This window comes from Alosa pseudoharengus, unplaced genomic scaffold (assembly GCF_046254945.1).
Source record: "Alosa pseudoharengus isolate Yale_2024_CS ecotype anadromous, Long Island Sound unplaced genomic scaffold, YU_APseudo_1.1 YU_APseudo_1.1_scf_12, whole genome shotgun sequence".
Taxonomy (NCBI): Eukaryota; Metazoa; Chordata; class Actinopteri; order Clupeiformes; family Clupeidae; genus Alosa; species Alosa pseudoharengus.
In genome coordinates this window covers 2,964,492-2,980,526 of record NW_027468587.1, presented here as the reverse complement: position 1 = coordinate 2,980,526, position 16,035 = coordinate 2,964,492, and the positions used below count along the sequence as shown (strand labels likewise).

The window sequence follows — 16,035 nt, the reverse complement described above, 5'->3', positions numbered from 1 at the left end:
CATGTGTGTGTGTGTGTGTGCAGCGGAGACATCCCAGACAGATGCTGGTGTCTTCTCTCAGCTGTGGGACTTCCAGCTCATCCTGACGTTTGCCCTGTTCGCCGTCCTGGCCGTCACTGCAACTCTGTTCATAGGTATATAGGAGGTGTGGTGGCCTTTCATTTGGCTGAGACTGTGCGGTCATTCCCCCTTCACACTAGTTCATACTACAGCTGGACAGGCCAGAATTGGCAGTAATCTGGTGAAGCATTTGCATCTACTGTTTATATTAGCTCAAGTATTATCTGCAAGTCAGATCTCTGACAGGTTTAGCACCCTTTGTTATGAATCAGTGGCATTTAAAAACTGTAGTACAGACCTGGTGTGAACGTACTAAGTGACACAGTTAATGTACCTTTGCTAGCTTAGATATGTTTTGATGACTGTTTTTCTAATGCTAATTAATACTTTTCTTGTGTAGTATACAACACCATAGTGTCCCAGTTTACTGCTTCTCCATCGGCCAACACAGCCCCTGCAGTCAGGGGTGAGTATCTGGATCCACCGGATCTGTGATGTGAAACTAGTTCTCTGCATTTATGGAATTGGTCTGGCCACAGAGACCCTCAAGTCTACAGGTCATCTTAACAAAGTAACTAAACATGAGTGTAAAGGCATTACATTAACTATACTTAGCATTCACACAACTTTATTGGATTCTGCTTTAAATATAAACTGTTCTCTGCATTCATATGGCTTAGTAGTAATACCAGGATTGTTGCAGCTCACTTGAAATGAAATTTTTGTGGATATATTCCTCGCAATGATCCACTCAAGGTAAAATCTAAAATGTTTGTGAAGCTATAGCAAAGATTTTTTTTATGATGAATGTTTGTTTTCCTAGCGGACGGTAAACAGCTGACCTTGTCACCATGGATACAGTCGTCCCCTCAGGCAGGGAGAACAGCAAGGCGCAGACTTTGGCTCTGGAGTGCACGCACATGAAGTGACATCTCACACACACACACACGGGCTATGCTCAGGATACAATAAAGCACATCACGTCAGATATCTCTCCCATGTCTAATGACTGGTTATTTGTTACAGCAGAATTTCTGAGCTATTGGCCAGTTTTTGGATAACATGACTAGTCCACACCTATTTGATTGTAATTAGCGCCTGTGTAGCAATAGCCTGAGTTTCGTAGCTGAAGAAGATAATTTGTGTTTCAGTTCACATGGTCAGGCAGTTCAATTGAGATTTCAATTTCCGATTTCGATCTCAGTATCATTGAGCCACTTTGGGAAGATCTCAAAACATGCAGCTCATGCAAGACAGCCCACAAATGTCCAGGTCCTGGAGGCTGTTTGTCAAGAAGAGTGGCCATCTCATCCACAACTACCACAAGACAGCAAGCGGTCACTGGTGCTAAAGGGGGCATGGTACTATGTTAAGAACTAAGGGTATATGAAAGGGGAATCACCTCTTTTTTATTATTGCTGTTTTGTTTCTGTGATGCCTTATGGTTTCATTTGAATTCCATTCAAATAAAATGTTTTGCCTGACCACGGTCAAAGAATGGTATACATTTGAGAAATTCTGCCAAGGTGTGTAAATTTATGAGCACAACTATACTCTTCATTAGAGTCATTACTGGCTGCATAACGTACCTTCAGGATTTGATTAAATAGTTTTTTCGTGTCAGTCTAATAAGCCACCTGAAAACCTCCCTATGTTATGAATAATTTTAAGATACAATCTCTAGGCCTAGTGTAGAATTTAGATATTATCTGCAAACTTATTACCAGGTGAGTAACACACTAGTGAAACACCTGATTAAGTTAAATGAAGCTGAAAAACGGCAAAAAAAACAACCCATGCTACAATATAACGAAAGACATAACTTTATTTAACTTTAGAGAGGCAGGGTTGGAGATGGGATGTTCCAGTGAATCTTGTTCAGTCTCATACACGATCCCCCGGCTCACAGGGAGCGAGAACTCATTTCATCTTTGTCTTCTTTTCTCTGCATTTGGCCGCATCTCCACCATGCCTCGCCTTAGCTAAGAGGGAGTCTCTTCCAGGATCCAGGGCGAAGACACTGAACCTCTCATCGTCCAATCCAGTCTCTCCTCCTCCTACCAGAATCGTTGGGGAGAGACTAGTGCTGCTTTCTCCTGAATGAGCATCCTATAATGAAGGAAAACAGTAATGTATGTTTTACTACTAGAAAGTAATGTAATTAATGCCAGTGCAGAAGAGACACAACATGCTCTGTAGTTTAAAGGAGGAAAAAATATTACATTAATATGACCAGGAGAAATGCCCAATAGGTCATGAGAAACCATTTGACTTCTGGCATGACACAAATGAATCTACATAGCAAACCTTTTAACTGATTTTATAGTAATGTATTTATAAAGGACACTTCCATGCAGAAATTTAAGGAGCCCATAGCTTTTTAAATTTTAACCCAGTGACATTCCCCCGCTTATATAACGGCCAGGTTCTCTAGTTCACACTCAAAATAGTCAACAAGACTACACTGTGGTTCCCCAAATACATTTGGCAGAAAATTAGATTCTAACTGCGGACGATAACAACAACACCACCGAGCCAGACCACAAGGGAGCCGGGGGAGGGGCAAGGAGCAGAGATCCAAGCTGTATCCTCTGCATAACAACTCCTGATCACTGACTCTGTGTGTGTGTGTGTGTGTGTGTGTGTGTGTGTGTGTGTGTGTGTGTGTGTGTGTGTGTGTGTGTGTGTGTGTACGTGCATACGAGTGCGCGTGTGTGTGTGTAATGTTGAGATCTTACCCTCCGTTAGACGTGCTTTTCCTCCGGTGGGCTGGCAGAGTACTGTGGAGCAGCCCACACACAACACTACTGTCTGCGCATGGCTGAACACCGTAGTGATCTTATAGCATCCTGGAAGAGGAGAGGGAGGGGGGTGAGAAGGAGAGGACACACACAGCTTTTAAACCCACTTCAGAGGGAACCCAAAGCATTACTCATGGCTTTGCTCTTAGCAAACTAGAGATATGGAGTCTGGGAAATGTTGCATTAAAATGCATCAAAGGAAGAGAGACCACTTTCAAGTCCTTACACGACTTCCCAGTTGGTCACTTATGAAAAGCAAAACAGCAGCAGATGTCTTTATGGGTCTGTTCACATTCGCATTACATAAATAATAAAGAGAAAACTGATTTTTACTCCATCCCAAACAGAGTCTGGTGTCACAACTCATCAAAAACCAAACAAGTTCTTTAATCCCACCTGCAGCACCCTCAGAAATTACAATAGAGACCAACCAATTCTAATTCAGCCTGGTTATTCCTAGCCTGGGTGTTCCCATGCTGCCTTGCGCGCAATTTGATTCACGCTGCTAAGGCAGCCTGTAAACTACCGCCCTAATTTTTGCCTCAGATAGGGAACCAATCACAGAACAAGGGGGAAAGCAAGACGATGATGAGCTATGCACAGACGCATTTGATAGACATCCGTGGCACCCAATAAACGGATCTGGGCATTTTTTTCAAATACGAGAAAATTAACGTTTGGTTCCCAGACCACGTCTCATTGAGAAGTTGTGGCGCTAGCCAGGCTAGGTTATTCCTGGAAATCACCCTCCCCTGGAGGCACTGCTGATGAGAATAAGTGAAGCTTTCCCTTTTGGAGTTATTCTTTGCTTCTGTTACACTAATACCATGTAGCTCACAACTCATTCATCATTAGCATTACACTAACAAAGGGACTACTGTGTTGTGTTCTTGATAACACAGACAATACAGGGTCACAGATTTCAGGCCTCCGCATGGATTGCACATTTGACTTTGAAACACACCAAGTCACTAGCCTGGAAAATCCAGACCCTGATAATCTAGAAAGATTAAGGGTCTGGCAAAGAGCAATGTAATGGTCCAACTTGAGGGGCGGCAACAAGCATGCATTTAAAAATCTCACTGCACGCAATTGGATAACACTAGACCATGTTTACTCTGAATGATTTCGGACTTTGACGCAATCGGATGACACTGCGACCAATGTGTACGGTCCTCCAACATTGCAGCGCTGTCTTCATCAGTTTAGCTGGTTCCCCGGAATGCATGGGGAAAAAGTAACGTGCATCATTGCTCTTTGCCAGAGTGTCTTGCAGAGACAATTCCATTGTGCTCTCGCGAGAACTCTGGATTTCCAGGGTACCAAGTCACTGCATCTCAAACCGAAAGAGTACATCCTACTAGCATAGAAAACATTCTGAATAATACCAGAGGATGGACAATGTGTGACTACACAACACACACTTTTGGTGATTGCTGTACAACAGCCCTGGTATCTATTACAAGGCATCAATGTCCATCACTTGACATGAAAAAAACATAATTTCATCTTTAATTATGTTTCTCTCTGACCGTATAGACACACTCCAAAATCCCACCAGAGCACAAAGAATATAGCTGAAGATGAATCCCCCCCCCCCCCCACACACACACACACACACCACCACCTCAAAATCCCACTATAGCACAAAGAATATAGCTGAAGGTTAACCCCCCGCCCACACACACACCACCACGTCAAAATCCCACCAGAGCACAAAGAACATATCTGAAGATGAATCCCCCCCCCCCCCCCCCCTCACACACACACACCACCACCCATGTCAAGCAATGGCCTAGAAAACTTCCAGGGTAATACCAGGGTAGCTGTACTATAAAAAATAAACACTGATTTGTAAAGTCAGTCTTAATGGAGTTGCCCATATGAACTAAATCTGACTACATAATGTTGTAAACATTAATGACAACAAAAATCTGTGACAACATAATCAACCATTGTGAGAAGCCCATGATACCAGTCACTGTATGCATCATCTGCCTAATGCCTCAATGCATCAAGAGCAGATACTACCAAATGTGAGTAAAGTGGAGGTGGATATGCCACACCACGACATGGAGCCAGAGCAGCAGCGCAGCCTGCACTCAACTGCTATCCGATTGGTAGCGTGGCAGGGGGAACACAACGGACAGGACACGGCATCCACAGACACAACACAATACTGCACAGTGTAATGTCTCGCAGCAAAACCCGACACAGCATACAATGACATTCATGATGAGTACGGTCACTGGCATTTTGGTGGTTGTTATGTTAAGCCCTTAATGCAGCTTCTCCTGTTAGCTCTGAAGGTAATCCTGAGCAGTGCTGGCAGCGAGACCAACCAACACACCGCAAAATCAACAGTGCGCCACACCACCGCCACCACAACACCTCCAAGCACCAAGTGGCTTTCTGCATATGACATCAGAAAACTTGGATGCTTCTGAATCCAACAGTCTGCAACCTTCCCACCAAAATCCTAAGGACCACACCAAATGTACTACACAAGACAATAGCAAACGACGTCAATGTAGCTGTTGGATATTACACCCTATTTGATTACATGAGGAACATCTCATACCAACTTCAAACCAAATATTAGTCAATACACCCCTATATTCAAACGCTTAAAGAATAGAAGGCTTCAACTCACCTGGACATTTGACGTCCATGAAGTAGGAGTTAGGACTCTGCACGAGACGTTTCTTCTTGTGTCTCCTCTTCTCCTCCTCGGGAGTTGGGTGCAACAAGTCTTTAGCAAGCTGTAAGAGATAGTGACAGAGGAATAAATGTGGTGTGTATAGTTAATAGTATGCGTCAAAGCCAGTAGTGCAGCACCTAACAGAAGATACACCATTTACGGGCCCCATAGGCCAATAACAAGGTTCGAGCAGACACGAACAATGACAGATCACGTTAACGTGCAACACTTACAGTAACAAGAACACGCCAACTAATTTAATTAATCAACCAAGACAACTAGGTTAACAGTCTACGTCATATCCAATCTTTCTCGAGTCTGACTAGTGTCATTTGGGAAAGTAACGTTGGTGACGGAGATAACTTGCTAACGTTAGCTCTAGCATGGCTTTAGACCATTTGATCCATCCTGCAGACGTATTGTCCCCGATCATTAGCCGGGAAATAGCCTACACGCTCAAGTTGAGACCAGGAAGGATCCAGAGGAAGCAATCAATATAAATTCTCTGTATACTACTAAATGTTCATTCTCATGCTTTCTATTTGCCTGCGCGCCGCCATCTTGTCAAAACAGGTCAGCACTCATAACACCACGCGCTCGGAGACATTCTTTCGATTTAGAACTGTCTATATTGCAAATGTAAACATTACAAACACACAAACTTGTCCGCAAAATTCTGACACACCAGTCTATATACGCGATCTGTGGATTACTACCTTCGTTGACAATTAAAATCATTTAATACTTCCAGGGGCGTACTTACAGGCATGTTGGCGAGTTTGGAGCCGTAGCCGAAAAGGAAGGCAAACCGGAAACAGATAGCAAATATGAACGGGTTGACTCGCAGGGGCAGGAAGTGATTTAGAAGGCATGTTTACGTCGAGTGAATCAAAACTGGAGAAGCTGGGATCCATGTTTGTGAGGTCCATGGTGTGAGAGTTTTTATCTAATTTTAGGCAAACAATGCGTGTTTACAGCATCGCATAGATGTCTTCATAAGCAGACGATATTAACATGCACCTAGTCTACGACTATAGGCTTAGATTTCATAACATAGGATACGGCCATAAATGTTCACACATAACTTTTTTTTTAAGATGATCACAAGATGACAGGAAAATGGCAAAGGTCAACCTCATGATCATTCGTTATTCCATTCATCCATTCTCTCTTTTGCCCACGTTGTGTCAAAGCTAGATGCTTTCGAACGCACATCGTTAAAATTGCAACATTGTAAAACAACTTTGCCAATGTGAGTACGCGCCCTCTAGTGACAGATATTTTTGGTCGATTTCTCTCCCTCTCTTCCACTCCCATGCAGACAGAGCGTATCCAAAGCTCCAACGTCGCCCGTTCTACGTAGCCCTCGCCTCAGGAACTTGGGACAAGAAAAGTTTTTTGCTAAACAGGTCGTGCATGGATAAGCGTTTAAAGGCCTACAAGAGAGAACATTTCTTATTTCCTTATACTTGTCATCGTCATTCATTTAAATTCTGAAATGCGGACTTGAGGCACCCAGAGCCTGGATTGCGTTCAGTTTTGGGCTACTTTCCGGCTGGTTATTTTCTCGTACTTGGATAAGTTTGGAGAACAACGGGTTTACCGATGTAAAAAGGGATATCTGCAACAGGACAGCAAGAGATATAAGCACGGGGAGAAACTTTCTTGACGACCAGAGCAGTTGTCACTTGTGATTTCAGTGAGGAGCAATTTAATCTGGACTTTGTTCATCATAAATTTGCTGTCTTCGAACATCGTTGAAGTTATGGCGAAGAAATACGACTTCCTCTTTAAATTATTACTCATAGGAGATAGTGGAGTTGGGAAAACCTGCCTCATCATCCGATTTGCGGAGGACAATTTTAATTCAACCTACATATCAACAATCGGTAGGCTTATTGAATTGGGTTTTGTTTTTAAAGGGTGAGGGCTTTTTTACTTTAGCCTACAGTTTTATTGGTGCCAGGTAAACGTCAGGTTAAACCAGAAGCTTAACAGCTTTTTCTGATTGTGTCTTCTCTTGTTCATGTCAGCACTAGCTGGTCGCGTCACTTCATTCCAACCCCTGCTTCATTTATACACAGATCTCTGTCTGACCTACAATTCATCCTCTTTTTTGTTATGGTTCTGTTTGTCTCTTCTCCTCCTCCATCCCTCATTCCCCCTTCCACTCCCTCAATGCGTTCCAGCTTATTCACCCCCGCCCTCATATATCACCACTAAAGATCTTTCTCATCTCTCTCTCTGCCCCCCCCCCCCCTCCTCTGCGCTTCAAATCATGTTAGAACACACTGGCATTCAGTGCATTCACCCAGATCTTCAAAAAGACCCCCACACCCCTTCCCTCTGCTATCTTCCTCCCCCTCCTTTTCCCTTTCGCTCCTTGCCCTCCCTGTCTCTGTCTGGCTGAAAAGTCACACACAAACGACGGAGGATGTCAACTTCGCCACAGCCAAACTGCTGAGGGCTTTGTCACAATATTGTGCCATGGGTTTCCTTGCTCTGCAGAGCAGACCAGGACATTATAATTGGCATGACCTAAATCTGAGCCATTTGAGGAGTTAACCCTCTGTCCTTCCTTCCTGTAGGCTTGCTCTCTCTCTCTCTCTTCCTGTGTGCATTCCATTGCATTTGTTTTCTCTCTGTTTTTAATCATGCATTACACTTTCTCGTTTCTAGTGCCCCTCAATCTTCTCTTGTCCCCTGTACCCATTCAGGCATTGACTTTAAAGTAAAGACCATAGATGTGGATGGGAAAAAAGTCAAACTGCAAGTCTGGTAAGATGATACCTCTCCTTCAGCCTTGCTTCGGTGCCTTGCCATTGCAGTGGCCACATGGCATCACTCAGAACTCATTTGCTATTTATTGTTATTTGTTATTGTTATTTTTTATGTTTTTGTCATGTCTTGGTATCACGGGTATACTGGCGACTACGCCGCTCCGTCCGGCATCTTTTGTCTTATTGACTTTTGTCTTGTGTCAGTGTCTTGTATGTGGAGCGCTTTGGGTTGCACTCTGTGCATGTTAAATGCGCTATACTAAATAAAACTGACTTGACTTGACTTGACTGATAACACTTGTATAAATGACTGCAGAAATGATATGAAGAATTTCACATTTTGCCTTTTGTCTACTTTAATATAACCACATAGTGCTCTTCTGTATTTATTTCTGACATGTAGGTCTAGCGTCCCATACAAGGAGTAAGCCCAGTCCTAGTCTAAAAGCAAACAAAATCCCCATTGAAAAAAAACTTTTAATCTAAGAATAAAATGCTTCAGGATAATCAGACATCATCCAACGGAAATCCTAGCATTCCACTTTGGTTGTATAGAGGCAGATGCTATAGAAATCTAAATGAGAACACAGTTGAGGGTTGATTTTATGTAACACATGATATAACAGATTTACATATGATCCCTAACTTTAATGTGACATCAATACAGTTAGACATTGGACTTACTTGGAATTAGCAGTGTCTGGGAAATAGTCTTAGTCATGATCGTGTGTGTGTGTGTGTGTGTGTGTGCGTGTGTGCGTGTGTGCGTGTGTGCGTGTGTGCGTGTGCGTGTGTGTGCGTGTGTGTGTGTGCGCGTGTGCGTGTGCGTGTGCGTGTGCGTGTGTGTGTGTGTGCGCGTGCGTGCACGAGAGTGAGAAAATAAGTGAATAATGCCAGAGAATGTCACTTGGCCAGAGTTGACTCTCCAGTCATGTCTTGAGAATTCAAACGTCAGCACACACAAACATCACCTGAATCCATAGGTTAGGCAATCTTCCATAAACACAAATCCAATGGCACATTACTAACTGAATATCAACACTTCTGTTCATTGGGGAAAAGACTTGTTCATTGGGTGTCTCAAAGTGATTGACTTGCTCGTCTGTGGTTCGGATGTGTCCGTATGCCGCCCTTGAGGGGCTTTCTGACTGTGTGATGGCACTTGAGGGGCTTTCTGACTGTGTGATGGCACTTGAGGGGCTTTCTGACTGTGTGATGGCACTTTGCTTTCAGGGACACAGCAGGACAAGAGAGGTTTAAAACCATAACCACAGCCTACTACAGAGGAGCGATGGTGAGTGTTTAGACGCACACACACACACACACACACACACAGACTGCTTTGGAAGAACACACACACTCACACACACACATAGGGGGTCTCCTTTGGAAGAACACTTCCTGTTCACTGTGGTCACAAAACCATGACTCAGTGCCCACATAAACACTTGCAGATACTTGTACACACACACACACACACACAAACACACACACACACACACACACACACACACACACACAGGATCTAATGTCTAATCTTGTTCCCTTTCCAGGGCATCATCTTGGTGTATGACATCACTGACGAGAAATCCTATGAGAACATTCAGAACTGGATGAAGAGCATCAAAGAGGTAGGAGAGAGAGAGTGGGACTGCAACATACACCCTCACTGATTTGGTGGACGGCATGTTTTGTTTGGAAATATTTATGAGTTAATTGGTAACAATTTTGTAAAAAACATACAGTAATTTCCTGTGTATTAGCTGCATTGTGTATAAGCTGCAGGCCAGTGTGTTATGCAAGTTATAAGAAATAAATTAGTACCATATTAACTGCACTGCACAACTACACAGAAATTTTGCAAAATCAATGTATAAACGCTTGGGCTAATAGTTGGGAAATTACGGTATGCATGTACGATTCCTGTCAAGAGCACTCTGCCTTTCATTCTCCCTCTTTTGTATGCATGTCTGTTATTTTCCCTTTTTGACTTGCCAGACACTCCTTGGGGAAAGTCCTGGGTCAGAACATTCCTTGTTAATATTTAACTCAGCCAATAATCCCCAAATGCCTAACTGATCCCAAATCTGTATTTCTGTGGCGCTCTTTTACTGACCGTGTCTGACTTTCATGTCGGCCCCATTAGTGCGGACGGAGTTTAAGTGTCATGTTGTGCATGAAGAGAAGTTGACTCAGGACTGTGGTCTAGTAGGACAGACCCTGGGTCAGTACAGGGAACCAAGACTGACCCACACACAGAGGAGCTCTCTGTATGCAGTGGAGGATCAGGAGGAACTAAAGCCTCATCCCCATGCACTGCTGTCTTTTTTTTACCCAGAATGCATCATCAGGGGTGAGCCGCATGCTGCTGGGCAACAAGTGTGACATTGAGGCGAAGCGGAAAGTGTCCAAGGAAGTGGGCGAAAAAGTCAGTATACACAATTATATGTACTGTTCAGTTGCTCGTTTGTGGTTATGCCCTGGTGAGGGTGAATGTTTGTGGAAATGTCAATGTCACTGTAGCTGGTTGACCAGTTTTTAATATGTCAAATGTAAAATAAGCTATGTTAGTGTGACCTCATTCACACATGCGATAGAAACGTACCCTATACCATGTGAATAGTGGAAGAAAACATGTCTGACTCCACTTGGACTTTCTGTGCAGCTGGCAAAGGATCATGGGATTCGGTTCTTTGAGACAAGTGCCAAGTCCAGCATTAATGTGGAAGAGGTAAGAAAAAATCTCTAGTTCTCTTTCTCTCTCTCTCTCTCTCTCTCTCTCTCTCTCTCTCTCTCTCTCTCTCTCTCACCTTCTCTTTCTTAGACCTTATCCACCCCAAATGTCCTACGTCCACAGTTGGTGTCCTGGGTCATACTCACAATTTGTTTTTTAAAAAAGCAGACAGAAATCTTATCAACGCCAATATTAGTTTCCTGTTTTGAAATGTAGAAATGAAATGTATGATTGAATTAATCTCTCTTTGTCTCTCTCTCTCCCTCCCTCTCTCTCATCCCCTCAATCCCTCTCTCTTCCCCTCAATCCCTCAATGTCCTTCACCACCTTTCCAGTCCTTTCTTTCATTGGCTCGCGACATTTTGCTGAAGTCAAGCAAGAAACCGGTCAGTAAGCACCTAAGGGACTCACCCAGTTCAGCAATTCTGTTCATTTTTGTCTGGTTTCTGTGTGTTTTGCACTCTGTTTCTTTTCCCTTTTTTATATTTCTAGGTGTTCATGTTATGTACAATGACTTTGTTGTCCTTCAGTTCACCTACCATGCTATTCCTTTTCTTCCCTCCTCTACCTCCTTCTTTTTCTTCTACCATTATCTCCTTGGACTACACTTTGACTACTTAAACTTCTGCAGTGCACTCTCAACCTCTAGTTGAGTGTTATCTCCTTGGACTACACTTTGACTATACTTAAACTTCTGCAGTAGGGATCGACCGATATGGTTTTTTCAGGGCCGATACCGATATCAATTATTACCAAAACAGAAGGCCGATAACCGATATGTAAAACCGATATGTCAGTTGTCAAAAAGGGGGGTAGATAGTAAAGGCGATATGCTGCAAAAATTTAATTCAAAAGCATTTAATTATGCAAACTTTTCTTTCTTCTTTTGATACACAATTGTCTATCAACTTGCATCACTTACAAGGATACAAGGATACAAGGAAGTTTATTGTCACATGCATATAGTTACTGGAAGTAAGAAATGCAGTGAAATTATGTCTGGTGTCAGCCTATTTGTGCATTTATGGGGGGGGGGGGGGGGGTAAAAAGTGCAGTAGAAGAGGGGTTTAGTAGATTAAGTGGCAAGGGCTGCATAAGAAAGGTGGGGGAGGATTGGGATTGGGAGGGGGGCACCAACAAGGAGCACCCAAGAGCAACAGGGGCAAGGAAAAACTCCCTTACCAAGGAAGAAACCTTGGGCAGATCCACGGCTCAAGGGGCTAACCCAACTGCCAGGGGTCTTGGTGTGTGTGTTGGGGGGATGACCGGGGAGATGGGATAGTGTGCTGTGTATGTGGGGAGAGGGCAGTGTGCAATATGTGTGATGATGTAAGTGTGTGTGTGTGTGTTGGGGATGGGGGTGGGGGGGGGGTGGGGGGGTTGAAAGGCTAGGCAATCAAGGACATGGGTAGATAGATGGAGGAGAAATCAAAAATAATAAATAAAAAGTTCTATGGAGATGTGCAAAAGTTAGAGAAAGTCAGATATGTGTGTGTGTGTGTGTGTGTGTGTGTGTGTGTTTTGACGTGTGATGAAATAAGAAAATAAATAAAAGGTCTGTAGCATAGGGAGAGGGAAGTAAAAGTGCTAAAAGTCATGTATGTGTGTGTGTGTTTGGGGGGGGGGGGGGGGGTCATGACTGCTGAGGAGTGAATGAGTGCAAATTCAGTATAGTGTGAATTCAGAGTTGGGAAATGTTTGAGAGTGCTGAGGAGTGAATGTTTGCAAAGTCAGTATAGTGTGAGTTCAGAGTTCGGATGGCCTGGGGATAAAAACTTCTCCTGAGTCTCTCAGTTCTGGCTTTGTGACTACATAGGCGTCTTCTTGATTTCAGCGGTAGGAATAATCCATTGATAGGGTGAGAAGAGTCCTTCAGAATCTTTTGACTACTTAAACTTCTGCAGTGCACTCTCAACCTCTAGTAGTTGAATGTTATTCCTCATTTTTGTTTATCTTTGGATAAAAGTGTCTGCTAAATGAATAAATGGAAATGTAGTCCTTGCGATTCAAAAATAGATGCAAAGTACCTCACCTGACTTGTAATTCACTCATTCACTCTTAGGGGAGTTTACTTTACTTGTTTATCCCATGTAAAATGTCTTGTACATTTACAAGATTCTTTTTTTCTTTTTTACTTACATTGGAACATTATAAATGGGCAAATAGTACTGAGTGAAGAGTTCAGATGCCAATACAGTGAAGTCCACCTTCACAAATCAAACTGCAGCTTGCCTGTTTTCATTAAATAAACATAAATCAAATAGTACAACTCAACAACAGTGTCACTGATCATAAATAAAAGAATAGATATAAATATATTTCTATACTCCATCACAAATTGACATAGCTGGTTTTGCACCTGAACCCTTTTTCAGTGCTTTGAAATGCCTTCGCGTGAATGTAGACTTATAGTGTATTGTAATTCTGTTCATTCAGGGGCCGACAGGACGGGAGGTGAAGCTGACAACTCCAGAAGCCAAAACCAAGTCCTCCTCCAAGTGCCTCCTCATTTAAACGACAGAGGAGAGAGAGGGAGGAAAGGGATGAAAGACATAGAAAAGTTGAAGAATGGAAAAAGAGGATGAGAGAAATGAGGGGAAACAGAAAGTGCAGAGAAAGGAAGAGAGTGCTACTGGCCTGGCGAAGTTTTTAATTGGTTGCTGGTCTTGTTCTACAGCAGATAGCATTGTCTAGAGGTTACTGTTAATATTTTTTATGATGAATGCTGTATAACATTCCAAGTCCAGTCCTTTGAGAAAAACAATGCTTGCAGTAGGAATCAGGAAGAGTATTGGTTTATATGTGGAAGGCTGAAATACATACAGGCTGCAGTGTAAATCCGATAAGCCATGTTAATAGTTCTAATCAGTGAAAGAGGGAAAGAAAAAAAATAAATTTCTGCAGTATTGTAGAAACGTATACGTATGTAATCTAATTCCTCATGTTTTCACTGCATTCGTTCTGCTGGAAGCTGTCCACAGGGGTTGCCAGGGGCTCGGTCAATGCTAACAGTTGTTGACCAAAATTACATTGAAACTAATTAGATCAGTCCCAAGGATACTATAGTGAAACAGATCCTGCAGTTGGCTGTCTGAGCTAGCCGATCAGGGGGTATGTTTAACAGTGTTAGCAGGGAAATCACACACTCAGACTGAGACGGAGGAGCCATATTGCTAGCTCTGTGAATAAGATAATCACTCAACTTTCAAAAACATACAAAAAAGGTTGTCCATGCAACTTTTGATTCGGTACAATCAATACCCCATGAAGCTCAGTAAACTCTACTGGGAATACTGGGAATAGCCATTTCTCAAGAGAACGTTCCACATTACATCTTGCAGCTAAAACAGACCTTGCAGGAAATAGACTGTCAGCGAGCGGTTATGTTGGGACTTATGGAAGTTAGGTAGGGACTTATGGAAGTGCCTTCATGATTCAGCATGTGGTGCAGTGAGGTTTAGATGGACATTTTTGCATATGTGTACTTTTTTTATTTGTAAAAAGTTTAGATCCAATGGCTGTATTGCAGTAGAGATTTGAACACTAGGTTCACACTACAGTGTAGAGGAGTTGGTCTGTGAGTGAAGAGCATCTTGCTCTTGAACATGGGGATTACCATAACAATGGACACCCGGTTAATGATGCACACACACACACACACACACAGCGAGACACACAGAGACACACACAGTCCCCCAGAAACAAGTTCACATTCCCTTTCTTTTAGAGGTTTGTGTGTGTTTGTGTGTGTTTGTGTGTTTGTGTGTGTGTGTGTGTGTGTGTGTGTGTGTGTGTGTGTGTGTGTACGTGTGTGGGTGACGCGCACGTGCACATGTGTGTACGTTTGTAAAGGCGTATGGTTGGACTGGTTGCCTGTTATGATGTAACTCTGCACAAGCATAGACTTGTCATCTGTCTCCAGATCAGGTGTTCCAGAGAGATCTACAAAGAGCGATCTTTTCACCTGTCTGAATGACTGCCTGTTTACTGTCTCTCACCTGCTGTGACGGCACCTCCTTTGTTGGTACTGCACACTTACTGCTAGAGATATTGTGGTTCCTCCGCAAAGATGATACAAAGTGTTGTGTGTGTTTGTTTGTTTGTTTTTATGAACAAATGACACCTTTGTACAAATAACACAGAGATCAGAGAACTTTTTTTTTAAAATAGATAGATAGATAGATTTTATTGATCCTCAAGGGGAAATTCAAGAATGTGATGAATCATTCAGAAAATGATAACTGGTTTGTTTTATTCTGTTTACAAACTTGTCATGGGAAAATATGTTGATGAACAAATGAAGGTGGATGGAATGAGAGAATAAAAAATGATGCAAGAAAGCATGTGAGAGAGAAGTGAAATTGACTATGTTGAAAAAGAAGAGATTTGGACTTGGGTTTTAGCTGTACAACAGACTTTATTGATACCAGCACTGCTATTTTCTGCTTGTTTTTTACACACTGTATCGTCCTGTGTGTGTATGTGTGTTTGTGAGTGTGAAACAGTTTCCCCTTGACTCTTATTGAACTTATGAATCTTTCTCAGGTGGTCAATGAAACATCCTGACTGTCTGAATCTTTTATGCCGCTTTGAATAAAAAAACAGTGTTATGATAAGTGTTGAATATTCTATTGTGTGTTTGTTTAACATGTCTAGCCCAGAGCCATATAAAGGTATTACCTTTTTATGGCTCTAGTCTAGCCCAGTGGTTCTCAAATTGGGGGTCAGGGCCCCCTGGGGCCACGAGGGGGTGCCAGGGGGGCCTCAGCAAGTTGGAAGGAAAAATAAAAGTAACAAATAAATACATTTGATACAAGTTTTAAATATACCTATTACTATGAGGGTTGTTCTACAATACCATTATAATAATGTGACGCATATCTGAACATTATATTTCCCATGATAATGACTTATAGACCCTTTCAACAAAAAAAACAAAAACAATGCTTGAACGTTCTA

The 16,035-nt window shown here is 42.6% G+C and overlaps 3 protein-coding genes across 3 annotated transcripts in view; 2 read left to right on the top strand and 1 right to left on the bottom strand.

The window, feature by feature from the left end:
- The window catches only part of LOC143118568 (nuclear pore membrane glycoprotein 210), a 37,551-nt gene extending 36,996 nt beyond the window's left edge, over nt 1-555 (top strand). Inside the window, exons 39-40 of the mRNA XM_076279599.1 lie at nt 24-134; nt 461-555. Of these exons, the coding sequence (XP_076135714.1) occupies nt 24-134; nt 461-555 (206 nt within the window). The remainder of the gene's footprint in view (nt 1-23; nt 135-460) is intronic.
- Nucleotides 556-1,867: 1,312 nt separating this feature from the next.
- rps27.2 (ribosomal protein S27, isoform 2) lies at nt 1,868-6,461 on the bottom strand. Its single transcript, XM_076279762.1, has 4 exons — nt 6,326-6,461; nt 5,515-5,623; nt 2,799-2,909; nt 1,868-2,169 (listed from the first exon to the last, which is right to left on the bottom strand). Exons 1-4 carry the CDS (start codon nt 6,329-6,331, stop codon nt 2,141-2,143), a joined length of 255 nt encoding a protein of 84 aa, XP_076135877.1. The 5' UTR covers nt 6,332-6,461; the 3' UTR covers nt 1,868-2,140.
- A 277-nt stretch (nt 6,462-6,738) lies between these two features.
- rab13 (RAB13, member RAS oncogene family) lies at nt 6,739-15,692 on the top strand. Its single transcript, XM_076279761.1, has 8 exons — nt 6,739-7,451; nt 8,280-8,340; nt 9,576-9,636; nt 9,896-9,973; nt 10,681-10,770; nt 11,008-11,073; nt 11,412-11,462; nt 13,513-15,692. The coding sequence occupies exons 1-8, from the start codon at nt 7,328-7,330 to the stop codon at nt 13,588-13,590; spliced, it is 609 nt and encodes a 202-aa protein (XP_076135876.1). The 5' UTR covers nt 6,739-7,327; the 3' UTR covers nt 13,591-15,692.
- The last annotated feature ends 343 nt before the right edge of the window (nt 15,693-16,035 follow it).

Excerpts from the sequence above, each read along its gene's own strand:
- rps27.2 (XM_076279762.1), bottom strand. Across the intron at positions 2,910-5,514 it reads CATGGACGTCAAATGTCCAG|GATGCTATAAGATCACTACG; the intron begins GTGAGTTGAAGC and ends CTCCTCTTCCAG. Across the intron at positions 2,170-2,798 it reads AAAAGCACGTCTAACGGAGG|GATGCTCATTCAGGAGAAAG; the intron begins GTAAGATCTCAA and ends CCTTCATTATAG.
- rab13 (XM_076279761.1), top strand. The coding sequence starts at position 7,328 with ATGGCGAAGAAATACGACTTCCTCTTTAAATTATTACTCATAGGAGAT. Across the intron at positions 9,637-9,895 it reads CCTACTACAGAGGAGCGATG|GGCATCATCTTGGTGTATGA; the intron begins GTGAGTGTTTAG and ends TTCCCTTTCCAG. Across the intron at positions 9,974-10,680 it reads GGATGAAGAGCATCAAAGAG|AATGCATCATCAGGGGTGAG; the intron begins GTAGGAGAGAGA and ends TTTTTTACCCAG.